This window comes from Anas acuta, chromosome 8, assembly GCF_963932015.1.
Source record: "Anas acuta chromosome 8, bAnaAcu1.1, whole genome shotgun sequence".
NCBI classification, from domain to species: domain Eukaryota; kingdom Metazoa; phylum Chordata; class Aves; order Anseriformes; family Anatidae; genus Anas; species Anas acuta.
Window position 1 is genome coordinate 3,544,190 of NC_088986.1, and position 24,927 is coordinate 3,569,116.

Below are 24,927 nucleotides of genomic sequence, written 5' to 3' on the forward strand. Positions count from 1 at the left end.
TTGTTCTGTGGGAGGCTCTTAGAAAACTCCCTCCTGAAAGGGAAGAATGGGTGTCCACAGAAATGTTACAAGGATCTAAAAAAGACACGGTAGAGAGAGACCACATTTCCTGAGATTTTCAGCTCTACATAACTCCATAGAGAAAAAGTTGTGTCCTATAAAATCTGGTGAGACAGTTAGAAATCATAAGAAAATGACCATTTACTTTGCCATCATTTAAGAATTAATCATCAGTTTTTGAACATTAGGGAATTCCTTGGGTGTTATAAATAATGTCTTACGCTACGCTTTCCTTCACTGAACATGGAGAGGCAGACAGACAACGTGATCTTTTAAGCTTCATTTCCTTAGGAAATCTAGATAAAAGGAGAGGAAGCAACAAGTCTTAATGCAGTGCTTATATGCATCACAGTTTCTATAAACTGCAGTCATAACAGAGACATTCTCTCCCAGGGACAGGGCAAGAGGCAATGGGCACAGGCTGAAACCCAGGGAGCTCCGTGTGTCCATCAGGAAACACTTTTTTACTCTGAGGGTGACCAAACCCTGGCACAGGCTGCTCAGAGAGGCTGTGGGCTCCCTTCTGGGGGGCTCCCAAAGCCTCCTGGATGTGGGGCTGGGCCCTGCTCGGGGTGGTCTTGTTTTGCTGTTCTTAAAACCTTGCTGATTCGCCTTTCAGCCACTGCCCTAAGTAACCCCCACTTAACACATTCTCTTTATCCAGTCCTCTCAAATAGCATAGCAAAAGGAAATTTCTAGTCAAAAAACCACTGGCAAACAGAAGTACACAGGCATATTGTTTCTATTTGTTCCTTGGAGGGAACATAAATGCTGACTGAATAGGCAATCAAATGGGACAATCCTTCTTCTTGCTTCTTGAAGGTAAAAAGTTAATTTGGGTCACTTCATATTTCCTTTACGTAAATCATTAAGCCATGCTCTACTTCTTGCTTCTGCTACGCTACTAAAGATGACCACTTCTGAATACTAGCATATTGCCATGCAGAACGGGGTCTATTTGCTGCAGCTCAACCAAATTCTGGATTAAAAACAAACAAACAAACAAAAAACAAACAGAAAATCTCCCAAATTACTCATGAACTCTGACTTATGGAAGTACTCTGTTAGTGACCACGCACACTCTGCGTCTTTTGAGTTAGGCATGTTTAGAGCAGAAAGGCCTCTTTGACTTATTCGAGAGCACTGAATTTCCACGCTGCTCCTACTGACAACCTTAGTCTGTATATGTGCTTCCAATCAGGCTGTGAAATTAATATGGCTGTTTGTGTACATCAAGGGCAACCTGCACTCCTTTGAAAGCAAGGGCATTGCAATTATTGGTAGTAGAAGTCTACAAGCTTATAGTGCCATCTGTACCATCCAACACTCCCACCCATATCTAGTTGTATTGCTAACTTTGTGTTTCACAGCCTCTGAAAAAAAAAAAAAAAAAGAAAAAACACCAAAGAACAACAGACACGCTTATACAGGCAAAATATTTTGAATCTCACTCCATTAGCCAATACATCTATTTAATCTGTTCTAATGACTTTCCATCTTACTGGGAACTACTTTCCAGTAATCTACTGTATGGAAAATATATCCAGAGATTTTCATTACAGTGACTATAAATGCAAAAACCGTGGCGCAGAAGAGCTGTTATGGGCTTGTATGATGCCTACTCCAAAGGCACCTCAATCAGAGCGGCTCCTGCTGCTCTGAGACCAGCCAGATATCTTGGGAGTGTGGCAGGGCCTCTGCTTTTTGTGGCTGGCTGAAGTGTGAGTGTATCTCATGTGTAAAGTGTGTGTATGTGCGTGTACGGAGAGCTCCAGCATTTCAATGAGTAACGTAATTACCGGACAAATCCTACAGTACTTGCTACAGAGGAGTTCCTAGGGAGATTAATGGAAATAACAATCAAAGATATTACCAAGTCAAAGCATGCTATTAAGAACTAGCATATTTGTCTTCAAAATCAACAAAGAAACAACTTGATTCATCCTAAAATCATCTTTAAATATTAATCAGTGTCAGTGACCACATCTGAGGGAGAGGAGTGAAGCATGCTTCTAGCAGCACAGCAAGGCTCTTTTCACGCTGGGATTAAAACTCGGGGAACCTCCTGACAAACCGAAAACATTACCTTTTTCCTTTCACGTGAAGGCAGAGAAAGCACATATTTACATCCTTATAAAAATTTTCAGATTGTTTTTTGTTCTTATGGAAACCACTTGGACTGTGCCAGCAAAACCTTGCAGAATATTCTTTTATTTTCATCTCCATTTTTGACTACTCTTTTTATTAGTGAAGGGTTTACCTAAAGTACCAGGACCACGCTGCCAGAAAACATCACAGGCATCCTGATCAATTTAAAGATCCATCCCTGGTGTTTAAAGTCAAGTGTCCGATTAGCCTTGTAGCCTTTGGATTCGGATTAGGGTGTTAGACCTTTCAAGACACTACCTACATTTTTCATTTTTCTTTATGCTAAAGTATTCGCCAAAGTTTGGACACTTCGGATCTCAATCCAGTGTGTGCAATTAGAAGGATGGTGAATGGTGAGGCACAGAGGTGCTTTAGGTATACAGCATGGTCTCAGGCTAGAAGTCCTCGTACTTATCAGCGGAGAGAATGAGCTATCTACACAACACAACGTCCTGCTGCCCCGGTGAGTGCCAGACGAGGACATCACACCGCCGGCTCCTGGCTCAGACCCACCATGAGTCCTGACGAAGCTTTTGGACAAGCTGGCTTTCTGCTGTGCCCCTTCCCCAGAGAGTCCCACGGCCATGCCATCGTGTGATGACGAATGTGAAAGTTTCTGAGGGGACGAGGGCTGACCAAGGGTTAACGTGGCGCGTTCTCCTCTTACTGAAATGATGTCATTTCCCTCCCCCTCCCCAAAAGTATCTGTTGCTTGGTTGTTTACACACTGAAGTTAATTTAAAATCCATATTATAAACCTGCATAGCTAAAAAAAATGAGTGAATTCTCATATCTGAAGATGTATATATAGGTTTAAATTAAACCTACAGTGCTTCAGCGTTACAAAAAAAGTATTGTTTCTTTAGCCACAAACTCCCCATTTTCCTTGCTTTCCACATTTGCTCCAGAAAAATAAAGATTAAGAAAACAGAAGTACCAATACATTGTAGAAATTGTCCCAACGAGTTTATAATCCAGTGTAAGTTACACAGTACTGATAAGTAAAGGAAGTTCAACCAGACAGTTTAATCCTCCAATTTCCTGTCTTCTAATCAGCCACTGACTCCTCTGGCTTTAAATTAGAAACATTCATGGCAATATTCGGGACAGGTGAAGGAAAAAGAGGGGAAAGCAGCTAGGGAAAAGGCTTGTAGGCAAAAGGAGGACATTCACAGAGAGCAAAGACACGATAAAGTAGTAGAAGTGTGCAGAGCGATGCACTGAATTGTTTAAGTTATATACGGAATTTAGCAACTCTGACAGGGAAGGAATAATTTTAATAAAAACATTTATACAACGGGTGAGCAGTGCGTGAATATACAAAAGTTACTGGATAAAACAAAGAAAATCCATGGTGTGATGTTACTGTTTGTTCACATGTTGTTATTGCTATATAGGCAGGTCAAATCTCTAATACACGTACGCTTCTTGATACACCCTAAATGATAACCAGGGAGCACAAATCAGCAAAGCCAGTAGCAATTCAACAGCACGAAGGGATTATCATGATAAACATACATGAGAGTATGTACATGTGTGCATGTATGGATGTGTACAGTGATTTAAATGAGAAATACTGATTTTGAGTGTTTCATGCTTTGGACTATTTTAGCTTTACTAGTGCCAATCAGCTTTCCATATGACAGAACTGAATATCTATTAGACATGCCATTATTTTTAATCTGATTTGCAATGAGATTTATGGGGAGCATTCCATTAGTTCTTAATTGACAGAAATGCTACTAACACTTTGAAATTCTCATTTTTTCTACTGGACAAGTGACCTGAGCAATCACTATTCCTCTAAAAATGGAGCACAGAGGTGTGAAAGAAAAGTTTTCAGTGAAAAACTGATGTTGGGTTAAAAACCTTTAAAGTAACAACATGTCCAGTTCAAGCCTGGTCCTGGTATCTTTAATTATCTTTTAAGTTACAGCATCTAAAGAAAATAAAGTTCTATGCACGGAAATAGGGATAGGCAGTTGGATAACAAAACTAGAAAATAATATTCTGACAAACATCTGAAGGATCTGCTTTAGCTGTCATATTCAAACCCAGCAGTTTGCGTGTTAACGCATACATGGAGTCATTTGAAATGGCTTCTTTTTTATTAATGAGCCTTTTTTTTTTTTTTGTCAGATATTTCACAAATGAAACTGTTTGGATCTTGAAGCTGTTTGGACTGAGATACTCAAATTTTGGGTCAAAGTTGGCTCCCAGTCACTCAGGGAGGTGAACCTGGAGTCGCTCTGCTCCGCTTAATGCAGCAACTCCAGGCTGACGGCAGCGTAAATGCTGAGCAGAATTTGGCCCAGGGTCTCCAGCTCTGTATTGTCATTGAGAATTTTCTCCTAGTATGTAACTTAGCTACGTATGTATTTCAATAACCCCGTGCAAAGGAATTTTGCAGTCAATCCCTTATTAAACATATATGATAGTCACATCATATAGGCTTGCTAGAGCAAATAATTTAAAAAAATAATCAGCTTGAAATAAATGTTTATACAAGTAGCACAGCTGCACATATTTGTTACAAATGCAAGACAGAGTACTGAAACTTTTCTATAACTAACCCTTTAGTGCCTGTATGACAGCATCAAATTTAAATAAAAAGTGACAAAATAATGGTCCTTTTTTCAACAAATCAGTTCATATCATACCTTCAGGCTGCTATACTGGTTGAAGTATTTGCTTTTATATCTATGTAAAATATGTAATTCCTTCTCACACACATTTACAGCATTTTGGGGAAGTTTTCTGCTCAAATGTCATATTACAATATAGCCAAATAACTGTTTCTGCACTTACTTGATTAAAGCAAAGCACGAGAAAAATAGAATAGGTATCAAAAGATTGCCTAAAAACTGTGGTGACAAATGCAATTATTGTTAAAATGTACAAATCCTGTGGGGTTCGTCAAAATAGTTTGAAACATTAATAACTGTCTGCAAGAAAGAAGAATAACGTTCTTCTTTTACCTTGACCTCGTGCTATTTTGGCAAGATAAAATATATTAACCATCCCATCAGCTGGCTAGTGAGCAAAACTAACTGTGATGAGGAAAAACGAATTAAAGGAGCATTAATAAAGATTATCAGTGAAAGAAAATAAGGTCAAAATTAGAACTCTGCATTTTAAAGCCACCTTTCAAAAATGCAAGCTGCTTTGCCCAACGATAAAATCCATTCATTTTCCTAATCATGCAATCAACCAATCTCCATTATCTTCAGCTAGCTAGCTATAAACATGCTATAGACTGGAGTGAAAGAGGGAGAGTGTGAGGTTGAGAGACAGAGAGAGAGAGAGAGAGAGAGAGAGAAAGAAAGAAAGAGAGATTACTACACCCAGCCTTTTATAAAGCCGTTTCTTTCATTATAACAGGTCTTTTCATCAAAATGACACAGAACCTTTAAATTTGGGCATAATACTCCAGTACAGTACGCAGCTCTAGCTAAAAACTGATTTAGAACCTGCTCCAGAAAGCAAACAAACTCACTCGTTTGACACACAAATTGTTTACGATTCATTAAAAAGCAAAATTGCATATCACAGTGCTGGCAGCTGAGTCCATATGGGTGCAAGGGGTATTCACTCATCTCTTTGTATGCTGGCAGTACCAAACCGAAGTTTAGCACTATGCAGCTGAGATTTTGTGCAGCCAGACGATGCATGAGGTAATTTTAAAAGCTTTATTTGTCTTTAAAACATTAAGATCTGCTCTCTAGCTTACTTTTGATTAAAAGAATGTGGCAAATGCGGTGAGGTTTTGGGGGTGAAAGAAAATGATAGATATCTACTTTTTGTTGTGCATTTTAGATTCACAGACTGTATGAAAAACTGCTTATTGCTCCATCAATAATTGAAACTTTGTATGAAAATTATTTGCAATTAACGCATCTATTGTAAAGATCTTGAATTATTCATTTCAGCTAAAAATAACCTCTCTTTCATCTAGCACAACTTCTACCAAAAAAAAAAAAAAGGCTATTTTAGTGGGGTTTTTGTTCTCTTAGAAAATAAATGGTGTGACGTTCAAGTTTAAGGAGAACTTTCTGCAATGTTTAATCTAAACAACAGCATGTGTGGTTATAAAACTGTTTATTTTTAGGCAAGTGCATTACTAAATGTTTCCAGCATTTTTACATATTATATTCACAGTACTAAAACATCTGTGAAATAAATGTGACTGAAATGAAACTTCCTCGGATACTTTCTAAAGGGTGACAATAACTGCCTAATAGCATTTGAGGATACTTATTAAATAATAAACATTGACGTACCTCATCATAAAAGCAGCCGATAGACAATAAAAGAGGAGTGGTAATAAAATACACAAATGGCTTAGAATAAGGCAAAATCACAGCACGATATAAATTGTGTGGTTGAAAAACAGGCAGTCGAAAACTTTGCTTTGAAAATGATAACTCAGAATCAATAGCCTTATTTACAGGGGTTTAACCAGCTAAAAAAAAAGTCACATGAATAGTCAACAGTTTATGTGCATGCAAATACCCCTTCCCCCTCCAACTTCCCCTGGCAGAAAGTCTAATTGGAAAATCAGTACTATAAGTAAAGTGGTTAGCCTTCCCTATTCCCATTAACCAAAAGCTGCATGTTACATTTCACTGGCAACCGCTGGCAAACCTCTAATAGCCGGTTAAAAAATTAAGAGTTTAGACAAAACAAAACTGAAAAACCCGAGCCCAAACACCTTTAAATACAAGCCACATGATATACACAATGGCCACCACCAAGCTGCAGAATAAAAACCTTCCGGATCTCACTTTTAAAAGTCTTTCAAGTCCTCAGAGGTCTTAAACTTTCCAAATGATACCAAAATTGGTCCGGGGCGGCGAGGGGGAGGGAGAGCCCCCGACTTGTTTCAGCGTATCATACAATGAAAGTGATCATGCCTTGTTTTGTAATTCCACTCGCCAGTCCTTTTTTAACTGATATCTATGTGAAACGAGCTGAGGTTCACGGTCCAGTTAGGAGCGGATAATACATTCATTGTCCTGGCAGCAAACTTTTCCTCTCACTGGAAGAATTCACGCTTGCCACAAGAATAATAATTACAGAAAACTCAAAATGCGCTGCTAACGAATTAATCCCTAACGGACAACACGCTAACGAGGGCAGTAATGATTTGAGGACTCTCTTCCTCACAACAGGACTTGCATCTTCTGCCACAATGGGCTATTGTGCATCCTCCCAACTCACTATACCTCTTATAGATTCAAGATGTCAAAGGTTGTCTGGCCCGGCTGACCATGACATGCTAGTTAACTCGTTCTACGGAGCACGTTGGGACTTTAGGGAAACTTTAATTGTGCCCCAAAGCAGCCCGAGCCAGGCTCGGTGGGATCCGTAACACATGGCTCCAGGTCAGCGCAGCCCGGGAACCTGCTCTCACATAAACAAGCGGAGGGAGAAGTTAGATCGGGGGCTCCGGCGAAAGGCAGCACCTCGCAAACCGCGCTCCCCGCACACGTGATGGTTTTTACACCACGCCACGACCGCACCGTTGCAGGCTTTTACAGTCGGCGGCTCGCAGTGCAGCAGGCTGAACTTTCCACCTCCCCTCTTTACAAAATAGTGCATGGTAAAAAATCATGCACACGGACGCTTGAAAGCAGCAGATAAAGTAAAACAAACTGAGCGCCAGGCAGCCGACCGAGACAAGTTACTCTGCACGAGGCTTTTGCAAACTATTTCTTTGCATAGTTTGTGTATTTTTTTTTATTTTTTTTTTTTTCCTTCCTTAAGGAGAATTGAGAAAGCTTCCCTGTGGAAACTGTAGTGCACATTAACGGTCTCCTGTTACACAGGGGAAAGCACACAAGTGGGACAAGTGTGAGGCTGCTCCACTGAAGAGTGTGAAAAAAATCAAATGTTAATTTGATAAATGTGAGGTCTGGGACATTTTGTCAAAGAGGGAGGGAAAGTAGAAAAGGGAGAAAAAAAAAAGCAGCCCTGCTGCCAACTCACCATCCACCAAGTTCTGGCCGAGATGTCGTAGCAGAGCTGCCATTTGATGGAGCCGTCGGAGGTTTTCCCTGCCATTATGCTGTCAGCAAGCTTCATCTGATGCTAACTCACGGGAGATAAGACACCTAATTGAGAAAACATTTGCACTGGCATGTTGGGCAACATGTAGCCCGGTCCATACCATATGGAATCATGGGTAAAAAAAAAAAATCTCCTTGACAATGAACCAATCTCTCACAGACCCAGTGGCAAGGTGAAGTGGAGATGAAAAGTCATCTGCTCCTAGCACTGTCTTCTCCTCTCTCTCTCTCCCTCTCTCTCCCCCTCTCCCTCTCTCTCACTCACTCCTTTTTTTTTTTTTTTTTAAATAAGAACCCACTGCTCAACATCAAAGAGAGGCGGTCAAAATTAGGGCTTCATCACTCAGATGATTTTGGTCTGCAAGGTTTTTCTTTCCTTTCCCCTTTTTCCTTTTTTTAAGAAGAATAAAGAGATTTAATAGGACAAAGGCAGGTAGTGGACTGCGGAGGGAGATCGCCACAGGCTATTAGCCTAAAATTTCTGCTTGACAGATGGAACTGCTTAGAGACTATCATGCAATGTTTTGATTTTTTTTTCTCTTTTTTTTTTTTTTTTTAAAAAAAAAAGACTTTCAGTCTGATTCAGTATCTGTTTATCGCAGCTACTTTTCTCATGTACGTGACTGGGCAAAAAAAAAAAAATAGACTGAGCAAAAAGAATTGCACCTTTCTTTTCTTTTTCTTTCTTTCATAACTGTGCATGTAATTATTTAAGCAATGCAAGAGCAAAACAAAAGTATAAACTGCTTGAGTTGATTTCTCGATTCAGTGAGAGGCGCTTTCTGAAAGAATCAAATGCTCTTTTATTTATTTATTTAATTAATTTAAATAAGAGAGACGTTAAAGTTTTGGCTCTTTGTTCCTCCTTGATTTTAGATACCAGATCTTATTCTTTAAATGAATGACTTTTCATATGAAGGTTCAAATGGCTGAAGTGCTCCCTAAGAGCCAAACAATTCCCTTCTTGTCTTTCTTTTTAAAATATATTTTTGCCACCATATTTTTAAAACTTGTTTTTAATGTTACCCTTCCTGATACCATCAGGCAATAATGCCAAAAGCCTCACAGAGGTTTGTTTCTTCCTCTGGGCATTGGTATTCTCCACAACATTCATAATTTAAATGCAGAACTGACAGAGAGCTTGGAAAAATGACAACTCCAGAATAAATACTTTTGGAAAGTTACAAAATCCCGGTAATGTTCAATGCTAAGATCCTTTCCTGGAGAAACAGGTAAAAGATAATTGTATATTTTATTATAAACCTCTGTTTCCCACTTGTGCTGGGGCACTGCAAAACAGAAGTATTACTTTTAGGACAGCTGAGTATTAAACAGGCAGCAAATGCTTCCCATTTAAGCCGCCCTGCGACGGATGCTCAGCTCTGAGCACCGCCACCCCACAACAGGGCACTTCAGTCCGTGCAGCAGCGCCGTCCCTCAAGTGCTCGGGAAAATGAACTTCTGCACTGGCCACCAGAGTCGCCAGGAACATCGCCTGGGTCTGTCGAGCTGGGGCTGGTGGAAGTCGCTCGCTCACAAACAGCGATCCGCTGCGAATCTTTTTGTCGTTTGGATGCAGGAGGAAAAGGGATCAAAAATATCCCCTCTATTTTAAACAATATCTATTTCTGCTTGCATCAAAAAGGGAAGCTCGTGGGCGCACAATTCCTCGTTTGATTGTTTTGTGTACTAACAATTGTTTAACTATTTGGCTGCAGCAGAACTGTAATTCCGGGCTGCACAGATTACAAAACCGGCATTCACACAGGACAGAACTAACTTTCATCCAGCCTCAGTAATACTTTCAGATTTCTGTGATGTGCGAGATAAGCAAATGACTTCGGATAAAATACAAAGTGCTGATGTAACACGCAGGGGTTAGTCTTTGTTTTTGCCCCAGCCCTAACCATCTATTGGGACTGCACAAAAAAATATGTCAGTGCATGATCTGCACGACTACTTCACATCCCAGTTTGCTTTTTTTATTTTTATTTTTTTCCCCTGGATAGCAGGTACAGTATCACTGCTACTTGCAGTGAAGGGTCGGACTAGCATGGGAAGTGTTAAGTTTTAGTCAGAGTCCAGGAAAAAAAAAAAAAAAGGGACGCTGTGCCAGGAACTGTCCTTGCACTGGCCGGCCAAAGCGTTTATCGTCTTCTGTTACTTGGGCTTTGCTAACGCTACCTGTCCTCGGCGGGGCTTGCTGCTTCCTGAAAAAGCTCCCTGAAAATAATCATACAAAATATAAAGTAAAAACCCGAAGTAACGATCAGCCTTTGAATGGGTGTCAGGTTCGATTTTATGCTGCTGTTTTTGCTGCTGCCTCTCAAAACAAACAACCTACCCACCCTGCTTATAATTTATTTAGTATTTTATAGCCAGTTGGGCTGCGTATCTTTCCCCTCAAGTTGTGGTAAATCTCTGCTCAGTCTATATGGCTTTCCACTGCCCGATGCAGTTATAGATCCACTGACAAACTTTCTCTTGATTGCTATATTAACCACTGCTTGGAGAGCACTTAGGTCTTCCTATGGCAATATATTACTTTACATCAGAATATTAATTATAAGCACACTGGATAAACATTTTTTCAGAAGAGCGTACACTTTTCAGCTTATGAATGACAGAAGCATGAAACCATTTCCTTCCTGACGGTACAGCAGCTATGTGCAAAGCAACGAGGAGCGCTGCTGGTTAACTGTGTTTTAAATTCAGCACAATTAGGTGTAGTTAACTTTGCCATTGTTCGTTCTGATGCCGGGGATGGTGGGTTCTTACCCATAGAGCAATTATTCCTTTCATAAGCGGCTGTTGTTAATAGCATTAAAACAAGATTAAATACAACATGTTAAATATTGCAATTATTGTGGAAAATAAAATTATTTGGTGAGCATAATGGGGAGCAAATCAAGCATTTAACATGATCCAGGAAATGCTACTCCAAACAATTGCATTTGTTTTATGCAATTTTTCCCCTTTGATTGCTGACAGATGCCGTTTTGGAAACAAACATCTAAGTAGTTTTCCTTCAATCAGGAAAAAAACCACACACCAGAAAATGGCTACATGTTTTGAATTTAACTCTTGTCAATCAGCATTCTGCACAACACTCCCTGTGAATAGTACTAGGACAAAACGATGCCTTCCAACGACTAATAAGCCACAAAGATGTTTGCTTCTAAATCAGATCTGTTCCGAAGGAAGAAAAAGCTTTCGTGCTGCGTGGACATTCGTGCAGACACAGCTGCAAAATCAAAATGCTTGCAATATACGAGTGATTCTTCAACTTGGAAATAAGTTAGGTGTCTGTGTTTGTGGGCTACGGGGGAAGAGATTTGTTTTCCGACAGCTTTAGGCCTCAAGCAATGAATCGAAGTACTTGCCAGTTGCTTTCTGACTTCCTACTGGAGAAGTGGCCAACTATCCAAAAATAAATTCGCTTCATTGTCGAGCAGTTACCTGCCGCAGAACCCGCAGCACGAGCGTGCCCCTCCGTATCTGTCCTCGGCGGCACGCTGGGTGAGGTCATCGCTGCTATCAAGTGTACGCAACCAGGACGGAATGCTAAAAAAGGCTAATAAAGTATATTAATTCGGATGACTATATCAAGCTGGCATTTTACAGTCTACTGGAAACTGAATGCATGAGAGCATTAGAAATGTTGGCATAGCGGGCGCTTTCTCCAAATGTTGGCTTCTACTGTTCACGTCGGGAAAAGAAACCCGGCAGAACTGCGTGCGGCTCCCAGCGCTAGGCACATCTTTAGGATCCTGGGGCTCCCTGCTCGAACACCTATTAATTGCACCGTGTCTACTGCTCGTTAGCACTTTCTCGATTCCCTTTACCCCCCTTATTTCTTCGGTGGCAATTGCTTAGAACCTTTTTGGAAGGTTGCAGCCGATTAGATCTGTTCCTAATTTGGGAGGCGTTTTCCTTGGAAAGCCTGCACTTAGATGAGTTATGGAGAGGATTTCCTTATCTCGAGCAGTGACAATTAGTTCAAGTGCCACGTGAGAGCAGGCAGTTGATTTTTGGACAGCCTCTGAACTTATGCAAAGTTGCTGACAATGAGTGTGTGTTCTAGCTTTTGGAAATCCTATAATCCTGGCTTCAATCAAGAGGATCTGCTGTTGCTGAAGGCGTAAACAAGGACAGAAGCAGCACGTGACCGCTGCGCCTGCACCTTCAAGAGCTCCTCAGCCAAAATGAGTGCAGCAGTAAAGCTTCTACGGGATACTCAAGGTGACCCACGCATGCTGGATGATGTGGCCAAACCCAGGGAAAGAAGTCCTTTCCCCTTCCACAGGAAAGTTGTCTTTGATCTCTGCATTTTCCCCATAGCTCAGCTGTATGCATTCCTCTCGCTCCTCTGAATTTCTTCTTGCCATCTGCACTCCCCCTTTTGCCTCATCTGAAGCAAGCACCAAGACCCTGCTCCTGACAGAGCAGTCTGTCAGTACGGACACCCTGACATCACCGACAGGGCTGGGACTTCATGTTTGAAAGAAAAAAGGAGGGGCAGATAAAAGGACTTAAGGGGAAGGAACGGCACACGAACATTATGAAAAATGTAAAAATTCTTCTCTATCAACCCAAAATGTAGAGAAACATAAGCCAGATTTATTGGAAGTCTAAATATGCTCAACTATTTCCTAATCTGTGGCCATAAATCAACAGAACAGTTCAACACATCCTTCAGCTGAGACAGGTACCAGCCCTAGGAGCGTGCACTCTGAGGCTGCAAGGCCTGTGGCAGCCAGCCTGGTCCCCTGAGAAGGGCGAGGAGGGACAAATCTGGAAAAAAAAGCTTTATTCTCATACCTGGGAGGAGCTATCAGAGGGGATGAAGGACTTCCGCCCCAGAAATAGCTAAAAAATTTAAGTAATACAATTTTATAGAAATCAAAATAAAAGTATTAATCTAAACTACACATTCTGTTTTGACGCAGCTCCATCAAAGGTAACATCACCCCCTGGGGCTGGTGTGCAGGATGTACCCAGAAAATATTCTTATCAGGTAAATTGGGCTGGAATGTCACCTTACTACTCTTTTCCTTTTTCTTCCTAGAATGAAATATTAACAAAAGTAACTACCTGCTATTTGTATTGCTAACTATTTTTGCATAAAAAATGGTAATGTTTAGAAGCCCAGTCTTTCCTTTATTATTCGAAATATATTATTTTAACTCTGACATTAGAGGGCATGCGGAAGATGCTGCTTTCCACCATCTCCAGAGCCACAGCAAAACTCTAATAGTAAGATTCATAACTTGTAGGAACGGAGCTCAAGAAAACTAAAAGGTTAATATATTCTAACTAGATGTTGGGTATAGAATGTCAGATCTGTCAAATTTCATTACAGTTTGCTGCTCAATGAAAAAGATTTGATTTCTTTTGCCACTGTCCTACTATGTTCAAGTCACACAGTGCCAGCAGCAACCAGCCAACGACCACAGGCTGGCACTGAGCGGGCCCGAGTGGGAAGCCAGCCGCAAGGACCATCTGTTTCCGATTTCTAGCGAAGCCAAGATGTGCAGTGAAGTGCATTCCATTCACCCAGCCAGCCTTCTCCCTGCTCAAGTTATTAGTGTTACAAGTGAAATTATCTTTTCCAAACAGCGGGGGAGCTATAATCCTTATGGAACAAGACTTAAAAAAAAAAAAAAAAAAAAAAAAAAAGGAAAAAAGGGGGGGGGGGAAATAGGACAGAAAGAAGGTCCCCCCTACACCCTCCCTCCCCAGTTCAAACATCTTTTGTTAAAATTGTTGATGACAGTTTGGAAATTTAATTGCCATATTCACGGGTTTCATCATTTTAAGGGATATTTCATTAGGAACTCTCTCCTCTAACGCAAGAACGTGTGCTTCAGTTCATGGGATCTAATGCAATAACCCATTCAAATATATTTAGAGCGCTATTTATGAATAAAGTTAAAAATGACAAGATGAATGCTCATTTAAGTCTCTCTAACATTAAGTGCCTTGAAAAACATTGTAGGTTTTAAAGTATAATTTAAAGTGAGATTGCATAAACAGCGCTAATTACATGCTACTTACATTGTTTCAATATGTAATGCATATGTTTAACCTCTCTGGGAGAGGATTGGTCTTGGCACAGCATTGGGGGGATTTAAGGGTATGCTAAACTGATAACTGCAGAACGAGCTCTGACATAGGATATCGGTCTCCTACTGTTACCTAAATGCCAGGTGAAACCAAAGGATTTATTGAAGGGAGGGTGGAAAGGGGACACACACACACACACACACACGCAAAGACAACACAATGAGGTGAAACTGAGAAGTTTATTTTCAAAGGGGGAAACATTTATCCTTTGACACCATTCCATTCCAGTGACTTTATTTCTAATATACCATGAGATTAATGATGTGGCTACTGTCACTGTGTCTGATGAACACTGGCAGAGCTCTGGAGCAGTTGCTCCCTCTACTATTATTGGACATATTTGTACATTGGCATATATAAGACAAACTTGCTCCCTGTGCCAGCCAATTGGAAAAAAACCTTATTCAGAAGTACAGAATTTTGGTTTTCTTCTACTGCATTCTATACATAATATACAGTTGATTTAATATTTTCTGATTTAAAAACTTTTTGAAATTAACAGTTGTTTGACAGTGTTTTCATGTCATATAATAGTCTCAGTATGACTCCTATGAAAAATCCAGTTAGAAATAAAGAAGTAAATTTTCAACAGGACTGAGATTCCCAACATGCCAGAGGAGAGTCAATATTTAAGCCTTTGCTAAGGGATGGCACAATTGCTGAATGCAGCCATAATCATTCACCATCCTATCCCCATTCTGTTCTTTCAAATCTTCCATCCCTATTCTTTCAAAGTAATGCCATCATAAAAGAAAATAAAGTAGCTCATTTCATTAATTTTCTTAGTCTCTTGCCATCTGTTTTTACAGGTCCAAAACCACTGCCATGAGTGGCTGATACCGCACATTAAGAGTAACTGTTGCGTCACCTGAAAACTAATTCTCATTCAGCCCTACTTTAGGTTTTATCTTTACTTGGTGTGTTCGGTGATCCATGGACACTGGCTGCTGTTGCAGGAGGACATTACTTGAGCTGTGGCTAAATTGGTACTAACACAAATCATAACCTCATTCTCAACTGTCTATGCATATACAGAAACATCTAAAGCTGCATACGTTGCCTATATTTAAGATTTCCTGATGTACTAGAACTAAAATGTATTTCAGGTGCTCTGGTGCTATGAGAAACAACACTTCAGGTCTCTCTATGCAGGTTTGCTTCCATGTAGATAAAGAAGAGAAATAAGGATGCAGAAGAGTCTAAACGCCACAAATAACTGTGGGACTGCTACAGACAATTTCCATTTTAGAGGTCTGCAGGGTATTGTAAGAGAGAGGCTAGCAAGCAAAAATCATCAGGCTCAGCACGTTTCCATAGCTTGGTCAAGCTTGGGAGGCTGAGTACCAATGCCTATTGCACAGCTGACTCGGGTAGACTGTTAGTCCAGGCATAGGCAGACTTCTTGTCACTCCTCCTGTAGAGTTTGTAGGTATTACAGAAACCCACAAACTCAACATCACATGAAGTAATGCCTGAAGTATGCCTTAATGTCTAAAGCAGATTGAGAACTACCTTTGGATTCGAAGACTGCAGTGTCATATGCCACAGGCAGCATTTATCTCTCTGAAACCATGCCCTGATTTTCACTTATTCTTCCAGTTTCTGATAACTAGTTGCTGCAAGTGGCTCACAGTAGAAAGGAAGACTTTAGTATTAATCAAGAGTGATAGACAAGTGCCCAAAGTCTGCCTGGAAATGGCTTTCTTTCATAGGACCTGCTGAGTCCACCAGTGCTGCTGGATTCACAGGCAGCAGTGCTAAATCAATGCCTTTTATCATCTACAACTACATGAAAGGCTGTGACTACTCCTTCCTAATGAGAGACTTCTGTAACACTGTCTGCTTAGGGCTATTCTTGAGGAATAAGGAATCCAAGACAGATGTGGCAGTGACCATCACATTAATCTCAAAGACCAAATCCCTCAAAGCAGAGGAAATATGAACAATTAAAACAATAAATATACTGAATCTCATGGATTTCCAGTGCCCTCAGTACTAACAACAGCTCCACACATTACTTTGCAATTTTAGTCTGTGAACAAGTAAATCCTCTTCAGTTTAGAGAATGAGATTAAAATGCTACTACTATTAAAACCACCCTTGTTTGCTGGTTCCCATGTCTATTTAAATACCTGCCTATTCCTTCGCTTCACCTCTTGAGGTGTCAGGCTTGTCCTCTTACAATAGGGCTGAATGGCAGCCAGCAGGCTGAACAGCACACCTGGAAAACTGTGGGGAAGGACCGAGCTGCATGGAAGCAAATTTTACAAGTGAACCTGATATAATGCATTAAAGTGGCTTCGGATTACTGAACATCTTACAGCAGGATAACACTTCAGTGATGCTAAGATTAATGTACGCTCTTGTGTAATCCATGCCACTGAGCATCACATCCTGGAAGGCAAATCTCTGAACATAGTTTATTCAAAAGACATCACTATAAGATCCTTTTTTTTTTTTTTTTTTTTTTTAAATCTGTTTACTGGTCATGTAAAGGAATTTCAGATATTAAGTCTGCAGCACTTGTCTGTCTTTGTGAGGTCCCCCCCTTTTTTTTCTAATCTCTTTCGAAAAATATCCACAGGAGTCGTAGCTCATCAAAAATAAATAGTCCCATAAAGAAGAAGTTTCAGCTAATCAAACAGTTTTTCATGAGTCTAGAACTAATGGAAATGTATTACTTCAGATTTAGAAAATCAAATTTAATTCAAAATATGGTGCACTGCTAGCAAAGAGGAGACTATACAGAAATTCTCTGATGGGAATCCATCATTAAGGGGAAGGCACATTCAGTCCTCAAAGGCTCCTTTACAGGAGTCACTAACAAATAATTTGCACCCTGTGTTCAGCCTAATCACAACCCTTCTGGCTATGCCCCCTGTATGCCTGCAGGTGAAACAGAGGTGGTGGCCCTTATGCCCCCACGTCACCTGTCCCTCACAGGCCTTCTGCCAGCTCTGAAGTGGCAGGAGTTCACAGGAACACAGAAATCATTTGGGGCGCTATGCTTTTACCTTCATAAAGTAGGGAATGACTGTGAACTTGACTCTGTGCCGTGGATCAGCCGTGCTCAGTGCTGAAAAGCTGAGGAATGGTTTCAAAGCAGGCTTTGAAGCCTACTCAGTAGGAATGGCTGGAATGTGCATCTGCGTTACCAGCGAGCTGCTCTGGTACTGCGAGGAAAAACACAAAGCTGAGTCACAGCAGACGACAATGCTGCTGACAAAATGTTTTAAACTGCAAGCTAAAACAACAATGGGATTATTTATGGACTGCAACTCTTATTTTAATGTCAATAAATGTACTGGATAAATTCCCCTTCATTAGCTGGAAACCTCAGAAGGAAACAGAAATATTCTGGTAAACCACAAACTTGTTCTTAGCAAATACATGGCTACATTTCCACTTCAGAGGCATATCCAGACTGTTTCTTCACTGGGACAATAAATCTCTGGGAGTGAAAAACAGAGTCTATAAATGCAAGACCAACAAAGTAAGGGTGTGACACACACACGGCCCTCAAGGCTCCAGAGGATGACAGTGGAAAGCAATGAAAGCAGCTTTTTTTTTTTTTTTTTCTTTTAAATGAATGAAAAACATGTCTTCTGACCTCTACCATTCAGCTCTTAAACCAAATGGCTGGAACAAGTTCTCACTCCAGGAGGTGCTTGCTGTCTTATCAATGGGGCTGCAGACATCCCAGCGAGAGCAAGTCATTTCGATGGTTGTGTGCAGGGGGTGGGAGGGGGACGGAGAAGCTCGGCCACGTCCTGCTGCACCTCCCCGACTCCTGAGATGCAGAAGGTGCCTTTCTTGTGCATAGCTGGCTCCAAAGACATTATGCATCAGTGCTGCAATGCTGAATGCAGGACAGTCTAGTCCTTCACCTTCCTACCTTGCCACTGTTGGATGCTTTGTAGGGAAAGAGGGAGAGGACTCAGGTTTGCCACTGGGGCTCTCCCATCTTGGGAAAAGCCCCAGCAGACAGCTGGGGTCAGCTTCTGCTTCCTTGGGGCTGATTTTGAGAGAGATGAACAAGACAAAACGTCTCACCAAATAACAGTGATGGCTCCCAGCTTTTCTTGAAGGAATTGGTTCATCTCAGGCTGGAGAGCCTGGAAATCAGAGCCAGTGATTGCATTCTCCTGCTCCTCAGCACTAATTTTTCTTTCCTTCCCCCTTTCTAAATCTGTGGTTCTGTATCTTAACCTGCACCTAATGGCTTGCAAGCCATTTCCAGAATTGAAAATGTGGTACACTCTTATCTGTGCAGCATTTTGCTTATTTATAGCATCACACTAATGACACTTTAGATTTTCTTTAGAATTTTTTTCTTATCGTAAGGATGAGACACAAACAATTGTGCCCGGGTCTGAGTACATTCTCTGCCCCTTTATTCGATTTATTTCAGATGCTGTTTCCCGGGAAGGGGGACTGAGGACTAATAAATCAGGTGTTTCCTCCTTCAGTGTAAGTCACCTGCTGTGATCAATAAGAAGCAGAAGAAAGAAGTGTTCTTGTTTGCATGAGGTAATACAGACAAACAGCCACGTGTATGAGGTAAGAGCATATTTCAAGCCCTATTCTTGGCAAACCGGCGAAGTTGCTCAAGAATAGCTCGTTGTGTTCGAGCAAGAATAGAAAACTGTTTGCTGAGAAGGGATACAGGGGGTAAAAATACTGCTCACACCAGGAAGTAAAATGGGGAATCCATTCCTCGTTGGCTTTCTGCTGAGACTCTGGGTCAAAATCAGACCAGTGCAGTATTCCCATGTCAGAGAGCCCAGATTTCTCACAGCCCAGCAGCAAGGAACCCGATGCCCAGCTGAGCAGGGACCACATCAGATACCTGGGGACAGTGCTGGAGCTTGTATGGGATGTGCTCTCCCCCCTGCACAACCTTCCCTGCTTCCCACCTCGAGCCAGGATGCTGCAGTGTCCCCAACCATCCTGAAGTGATGCAAAACCCGTCACGGCACGGGTTTATTTTTCACTGGATGAAATTTTTCCAACTCTCTGTAGATAGGCAGATACCAAGGAAGCCTGCACAAAATGCAAAGAGCTATAAATATATCCATGTGTAAATGTTTACACAAAATGTTGCTCCAGTAATAATTAAAAAAAAAAAATAATCTTAGGCCTCAGTATACAAGAGCTGAACCTGTCAGTCAGCTGTGTACGAGTCAGTGGGGACCACGCTTCCTTTCCCCTCTTTTCTTCCCCCAAATCCTCAGCCATACTTGGCTGAAACCCTCTTTGTCACTCAGTTTTGCCAAATATTTGCCTACAGATGGGTCAGAGAGTCTTGCTTCTAGGTGCTTACCCGGAGTAGAGCTTTTGTCACCGTAACATGAGGACTCAGAACAAGTGAATGGCACAGCACTATCTTTATATGAAAAGAAGCAAAGCCTACAAATTGCAGGCACTTTCCATTAACAGGGCAAATCCTGGCTCTTGAAAGGGAAGCAGTGAGAACTGCAACAGTACAAGTAGGAGCAGTAGGAAGCAAGGGGAGAACCGTTCATCAAAGGATGGGAAAAAGCCCAATACGTGGCACACTGTATATATTTGTTTTCACACAAACACACAGCCACAGTCTTTTATTCAGAAGTTTGTGTACAGCTCATACTGAGTCAGGCTCCCAGAGATGCAGGATTTGAACACCTTCCAGAGTGAGCTGCTTTGCCCCTTGCTCTGCTTTTGCAGAGATGCCTAGCGGCACCTCCATGCTTATATTCACTCTCAGTCAGGAGTGGGGATTGTTTTGCCTAGAGCACCTCACTGTAGCCTAAAAACAAAACAAAACAAAACACACAAACAAACTAAAAACAGAATCAGGTCCCTTCTAGTAACTGCTTCACCTGAGGATATAGCGATCGCCTTCCTAAAGGGAAGCAGCGTTAGCTCGAGCTTCTCCGTGCTTCTGCTGGAAGACCTGGGCTCCGGTGGATAATCCAAAAGATTATTCCACAGGGGATTAACCCAGACAATACTTATCAAAAAATGTCACTCCACAAATATGAGCCAGGAATATGTTCCTGGGAAATGAAGGGATGGGATATCTGCACGTCCCATCCTCTCCTTAGCACACATCCCCTTGTCTTCCCCTTCCTGCACTGCATCACTTCTCAGCCCTGCCTTCCAGCAGCTCATATTATTTGGGGTAGGGATCTTACTAACTACTTACACTGCACCTAACACAATAGGGCCATGAATGTGGATGGGGTTTCTGGAAATTTTCATATGATTTTTATGCTGAATAACTACCTACAGAAAAGATACTGGTAAAACCCGTCCTTTTCTAAGATTTAGTAACAAATCAACTATTTGGTGCATAATAGGCAATTCATTTTGCTATGCATTTACTCTGCTCTATTTAAAACACGAAGCACTTAAGGATATTTGGAGTATGCAAGGGACTATTACAAAATCAATTTCTATTCTGCTTTATAACTCAGCCACTTAAAGCCTTAATTTCCTACAATTCACCTTCTTACATCTGACCCATTAAAAGCGGGACCAGCTTCCTCCTGAACTCCGACCATATGCTCCATAGAGCGAAACTATCGGGGCCATCACCTCCCTTTGCATGTTGCCTACGTTCGTGTACTTCCAGCATCAGTTCAGGTTTGTCTGCACTTGCTTGGGAACCTGCTGCCTCTTTGCCAAGGCTTGAAGGAGGGAGCTTTGGTTTCGCCGAGGGATCTCCCGTTACCCCTTACAAATAAACAAACACCGGGGTACCTGGCAGGAAGGCACGGCCCTTTGGTGAGCAGGGCTCAGGCTCGGCAGAGGGCAAACGGGGGAGGCAGCATCGTTTTCACTCCAGCACAAAGTGCCTATTCTTGACTACTTGACCAAAGGAAGCAGAAGCAGAGGGACGACCAGCAAAGCACATCTGCAGGGCTGTATTTCACAGGAAGCAGTGCAGCTCCTCTCCAGATAAGTTTCACTAAAGAACAAAGACGGATTTTGTTCGGTGCTTCAAGAATGATGCATTGAACCTGGACCTTGCTTTTCAGTCCCTGAAAACAAGGCTTACGGAGCGAAACCTAATTTCTCCCTCTCCCTTCTGCGAATTAGCTGCATGATTTTTAAATTAGCCCTCTGCTTCCTGTATGAAAAATCGGAAAATACACACACCGATCTCCAACCAAGTTTCTATGTTTTACTTATTGATTTTGCAGACTACACATAGTGCATCTGAAATAAACGTCAGAGCAACAACAGCTAAGCCAGTTGCACAAAACTTAGCCTCCAAGGCTGAGCTGCTTTCAACATTAAGAAACAAAATATTTATGACTAAGAATAAGACACATGGGGTAATAATGAATTAGCAGGCAGTATTGTCACTGATTGTAAAAATATTTTGAGCTTACATCTTCCACGTACACCATAACCTCAGAGGCATACTACCCACTACACTTGGTTTTCCAGTAGCTCAGTGAGGTGTGTTTTGAATGATAAAAGCATCACTGGGTGTAGTGGGAGCAAAAGCCATGCTCATATTAAAAGCAAACAGCAGAGCACCCATTACCTCTTGTCCTGGTGTTTCTTTTCTCTTTGTTTTTGTTTGTTTTAGCTTGAGCAGCATACTCCAGAAAATGCAGGAGGACACACTGTCAAGTACTTCTTTATAGTTTTTTTCTTTTTCTTTTCCCTTTTTAATCTCTATTGCTTGCAACGTCCTTGCCCTCTTTACAAGCTGCAGACTAATATTCTTTTCTGTCAGTTTTCTCCTTTGTCCTTCTCTCTCAGCAAAGAATGACGGGGAATGAAAAACAAAGAAAAACACCAGCACCACCACCCTCAAAACCCTCAAAACTTCTGCCCCTCTCCCAGGTAAGAATAAGAGTTAAAGACAAGAAGTTTTGTATCAAAATTTAAAGGAACTGATAAATTTGAAGGAAGATCATCTGTATCACTCCTCATTATTGCTCATTTTCACTATGCTCAGCTCTGCAAAGAGTAGTGGAGCATTTTACAGCAAACAACAGCTTACAGTAAGTGCAGCCTGGGAGATTGCTCTCTGAGAAGGACACCGGGTCCTTTCTCAATGATTCTTCCAGCATTTTGGGAGCAGAGGCTGTGAGATGTGATGAGTACAAGGAAGCAGAGGGCTGGGGGAGCTCCCTGGACCTGGGCATTATCACTACAGCAGCCTGGTGGTGCTGTTAATCAAATGCCCATTTGATTAACTCCCCTTGGTGGCTGCCTGCCCCAGAGATGGACCACGGGCTGGAAGCCAAACGCTGCTTGTTCTGCTCGGGGCAGATGTGATCACCTGCAGAGCAGTCCAGAGCTGGAAGCCGTCTTCAGGAAGGAAAAAACATCCAGAGCCCCAGGATTTGTAGACTGGCAAATGTTATTTCATTTTATTTTTTTTAAATTCCACTGTAAAAACTGTCTCAGTGGTTACTATTGGAAATTTTCCTCTAGTTTCAGGACCAGTAAGAAAGATTTTCTTTCTGGTAACTTAAAATCGAATTTCTGCAGGTTGCTACTTAACCATTTTGCACTTGGCACGTGCTGTACATCATACAGGAGCGCTCCTTATGCTTTAGTCAGCATATTGCTTCAGCATCGCAGTCAGCTTTGCGCGTTTCTGTACATAACCTGCAATTTGCATTAGCTGCGGGACTAAATTTGATTTAATCTCTTTCTCTCCTCATGTACTGCAACTCTAAAAGAAACAGGAACACGAGGAAAAAGATCTCTGCTCCCAGCCCCCAGCCAACACAAGCGCTCCAAGAGTTAACTGGACGGCATCGCAGCCAGCAACTACTCCCCAGCAGTACCCGGCGACACTCCTGTGACAGTAAGCATTTGGGTCACCAGATGCCACCGTGGCAGTGAGAAAAGCTTTGCCTGCATCTTCCCCAGCCTTCCCCGTAAACTCCTCCAGATTTCCCTCTCCTGCCCTTTTCCTGTCCCAGCCCAACCTCTGAGCTGCGTGACGCCAACCACCGGAGGGTCACAGCCCGGTATGCACAGCCCAGCTACCAACTCCAGCACAGGGAAATCCCGAGGCTGGTGTCCAGCACCTCTCAGGAATTACTTTGTAAAGCAGTATTTTCCAACCTGGCGGTCATGGCACACAGTAACTTCTTTAGTTATTGTGTTTCTTGCTGCCTGCTTCTTTCTACAATGAATCTGCCCCACAAATCTGACATTTAGGCACCTACTGCTATGTGTAGGAGCAAGCAATAAAACAGGGCAACAGACGTAATGAACAAACATCCAGAAGTTAGCCTGGTTTTCGGATGGCAGCAGTGCACAAAGTGCTAAAGGCAGAGGCCAAGCACAATGACAAGTCCTCTGCAGACATCCTTCTTTAATTACCGTGCTTTCAGCCTCCTGCTCCTTTTCCACTTTTATTTTTTCCTCCCTGGAACAAAAAAGGGGATAAAGGATGGAACAGCAACTGGCTGTCAATTGACTCTGGAGAGGAGAGGAAAGAAAATCTGCGTTGAGATGGCACTTTTGGTCCCCTCTGACCACCACAGCAGCCTAAGCAAAGCCACCTTGCCCTGCTCCCTCCTGTACCCTCTGAAATCCCGGCAGGGACAGCGGACAGGGACAGCAGCCCGCAGCCGGGATGAGACAGAAACGCCTCCTGCCAGCTGCAGCAGGCCCAGCTGCTGACAGAGGACACGTGCTGCTGGACAGGGACCTGCTGGGAGATGCACTGGGAGCAACTGGGGCCGGAGCCTGTCTGCTCCCCAGATACCCTCCAACACAGCCCTGAAGTTCACTGTGCTTGGGCCAGCTGAGAACATGCACAGAGCAGAATGCAATGTATCGTGTCCAGCAATTAACAAAATGTTACGTGTACTTTTGATGCTATAAAACCTTTTAAAAGACTGTTAAACCTGTGGGACATAATGAAACCTGTATTGCTATCTGCAGCGGACCTGGCCTTCAAACACGTAATTAAGCAGTCACAAATTGCAAAATTGGTCTGTTTGGTTCCCCCACTATGCAAACACTGTTAAAAGCTTTCTCATTTGTCAGTTACTGCGTTGTAATTGACAGGCTACAGGCAACAATTACGCAACTTTGAAGCCTGAAGACCACATCCATGTCTTATCATGATTTCCCAACACCAAGTATTTACTGTGTATGTTCCCTACGGGTTCAGTTGCTGCATGCACACAGGTGATAGAGCAGCTACCACTTGAAATGGAAGATTCAAAGCTCACTAAGCATAAAAAATCTCCCTCTCTTTATGAGACAGAGGATTACGCTTTCTGTAGCTGACTGTACCGTCTCTAACCACTGGAAGACGTCATAAGCACCAGCATATGCTGAACGACTTGCTGCATTCTGTAGCTCTAATAATATGGACACAGATATGTATACCAGAGACCAGAAACACCATATGCTCTAGCAAGCAAGTGCTGGGTCTTCTGTGCTGTCTCATGTACTCCTCCTATTACTCAGACCACCCAGCACGCTGAATATCCAACACATTTACACATAAGCAAGGGATATGCTATTGTATGTACCTTATACTCATAAGAAA

General features: G+C 42.0%; 1 protein-coding gene and 1 long non-coding RNA gene across 11 annotated transcripts in view; one reads left to right on the forward strand and one right to left on the reverse strand.

Annotated features, from left to right (window-relative positions):
• NFIA (nuclear factor I A) overlaps positions 1 to 8,338 on the reverse strand; it is a 348,730-nt gene extending 340,392 nt beyond the window's left edge. For 2 of the 9 annotated variants that reach the window (XM_068690697.1, XM_068690701.1), the window contains exon 1: positions 8,197 to 8,336. In XM_068690697.1, the coding sequence (XP_068546798.1) occupies positions 8,197 to 8,292 (96 nt within the window). In that variant the 5' untranslated portion in view covers positions 8,293 to 8,336. Of the gene's footprint in view, positions 1 to 8,196 lie in introns of all 9 variants that reach the window. The other 7 variants (XM_068690700.1, XM_068690705.1, XM_068690696.1 and 4 more) reach the window with 6 other exon arrangements.
• A 10,486-nt stretch (positions 8,339 to 18,824) lies between these two features.
• LOC137860464 (uncharacterized) lies at positions 18,825 to 23,229 on the forward strand. 2 transcript variants are annotated; one of them, XR_011098929.1, is made up of 3 exons: positions 18,825 to 18,962; positions 22,161 to 22,244; positions 23,093 to 23,229. It is a non-coding gene; the product is annotated as an uncharacterized lncRNA (long non-coding RNA). The 2 variants fall into 2 exon arrangements; XR_011098928.1 differs by having other exon boundaries at positions 18,834 to 18,962; positions 22,135 to 22,244.
• Positions 23,230 to 24,927: the final 1,698 nt, after the last annotated feature.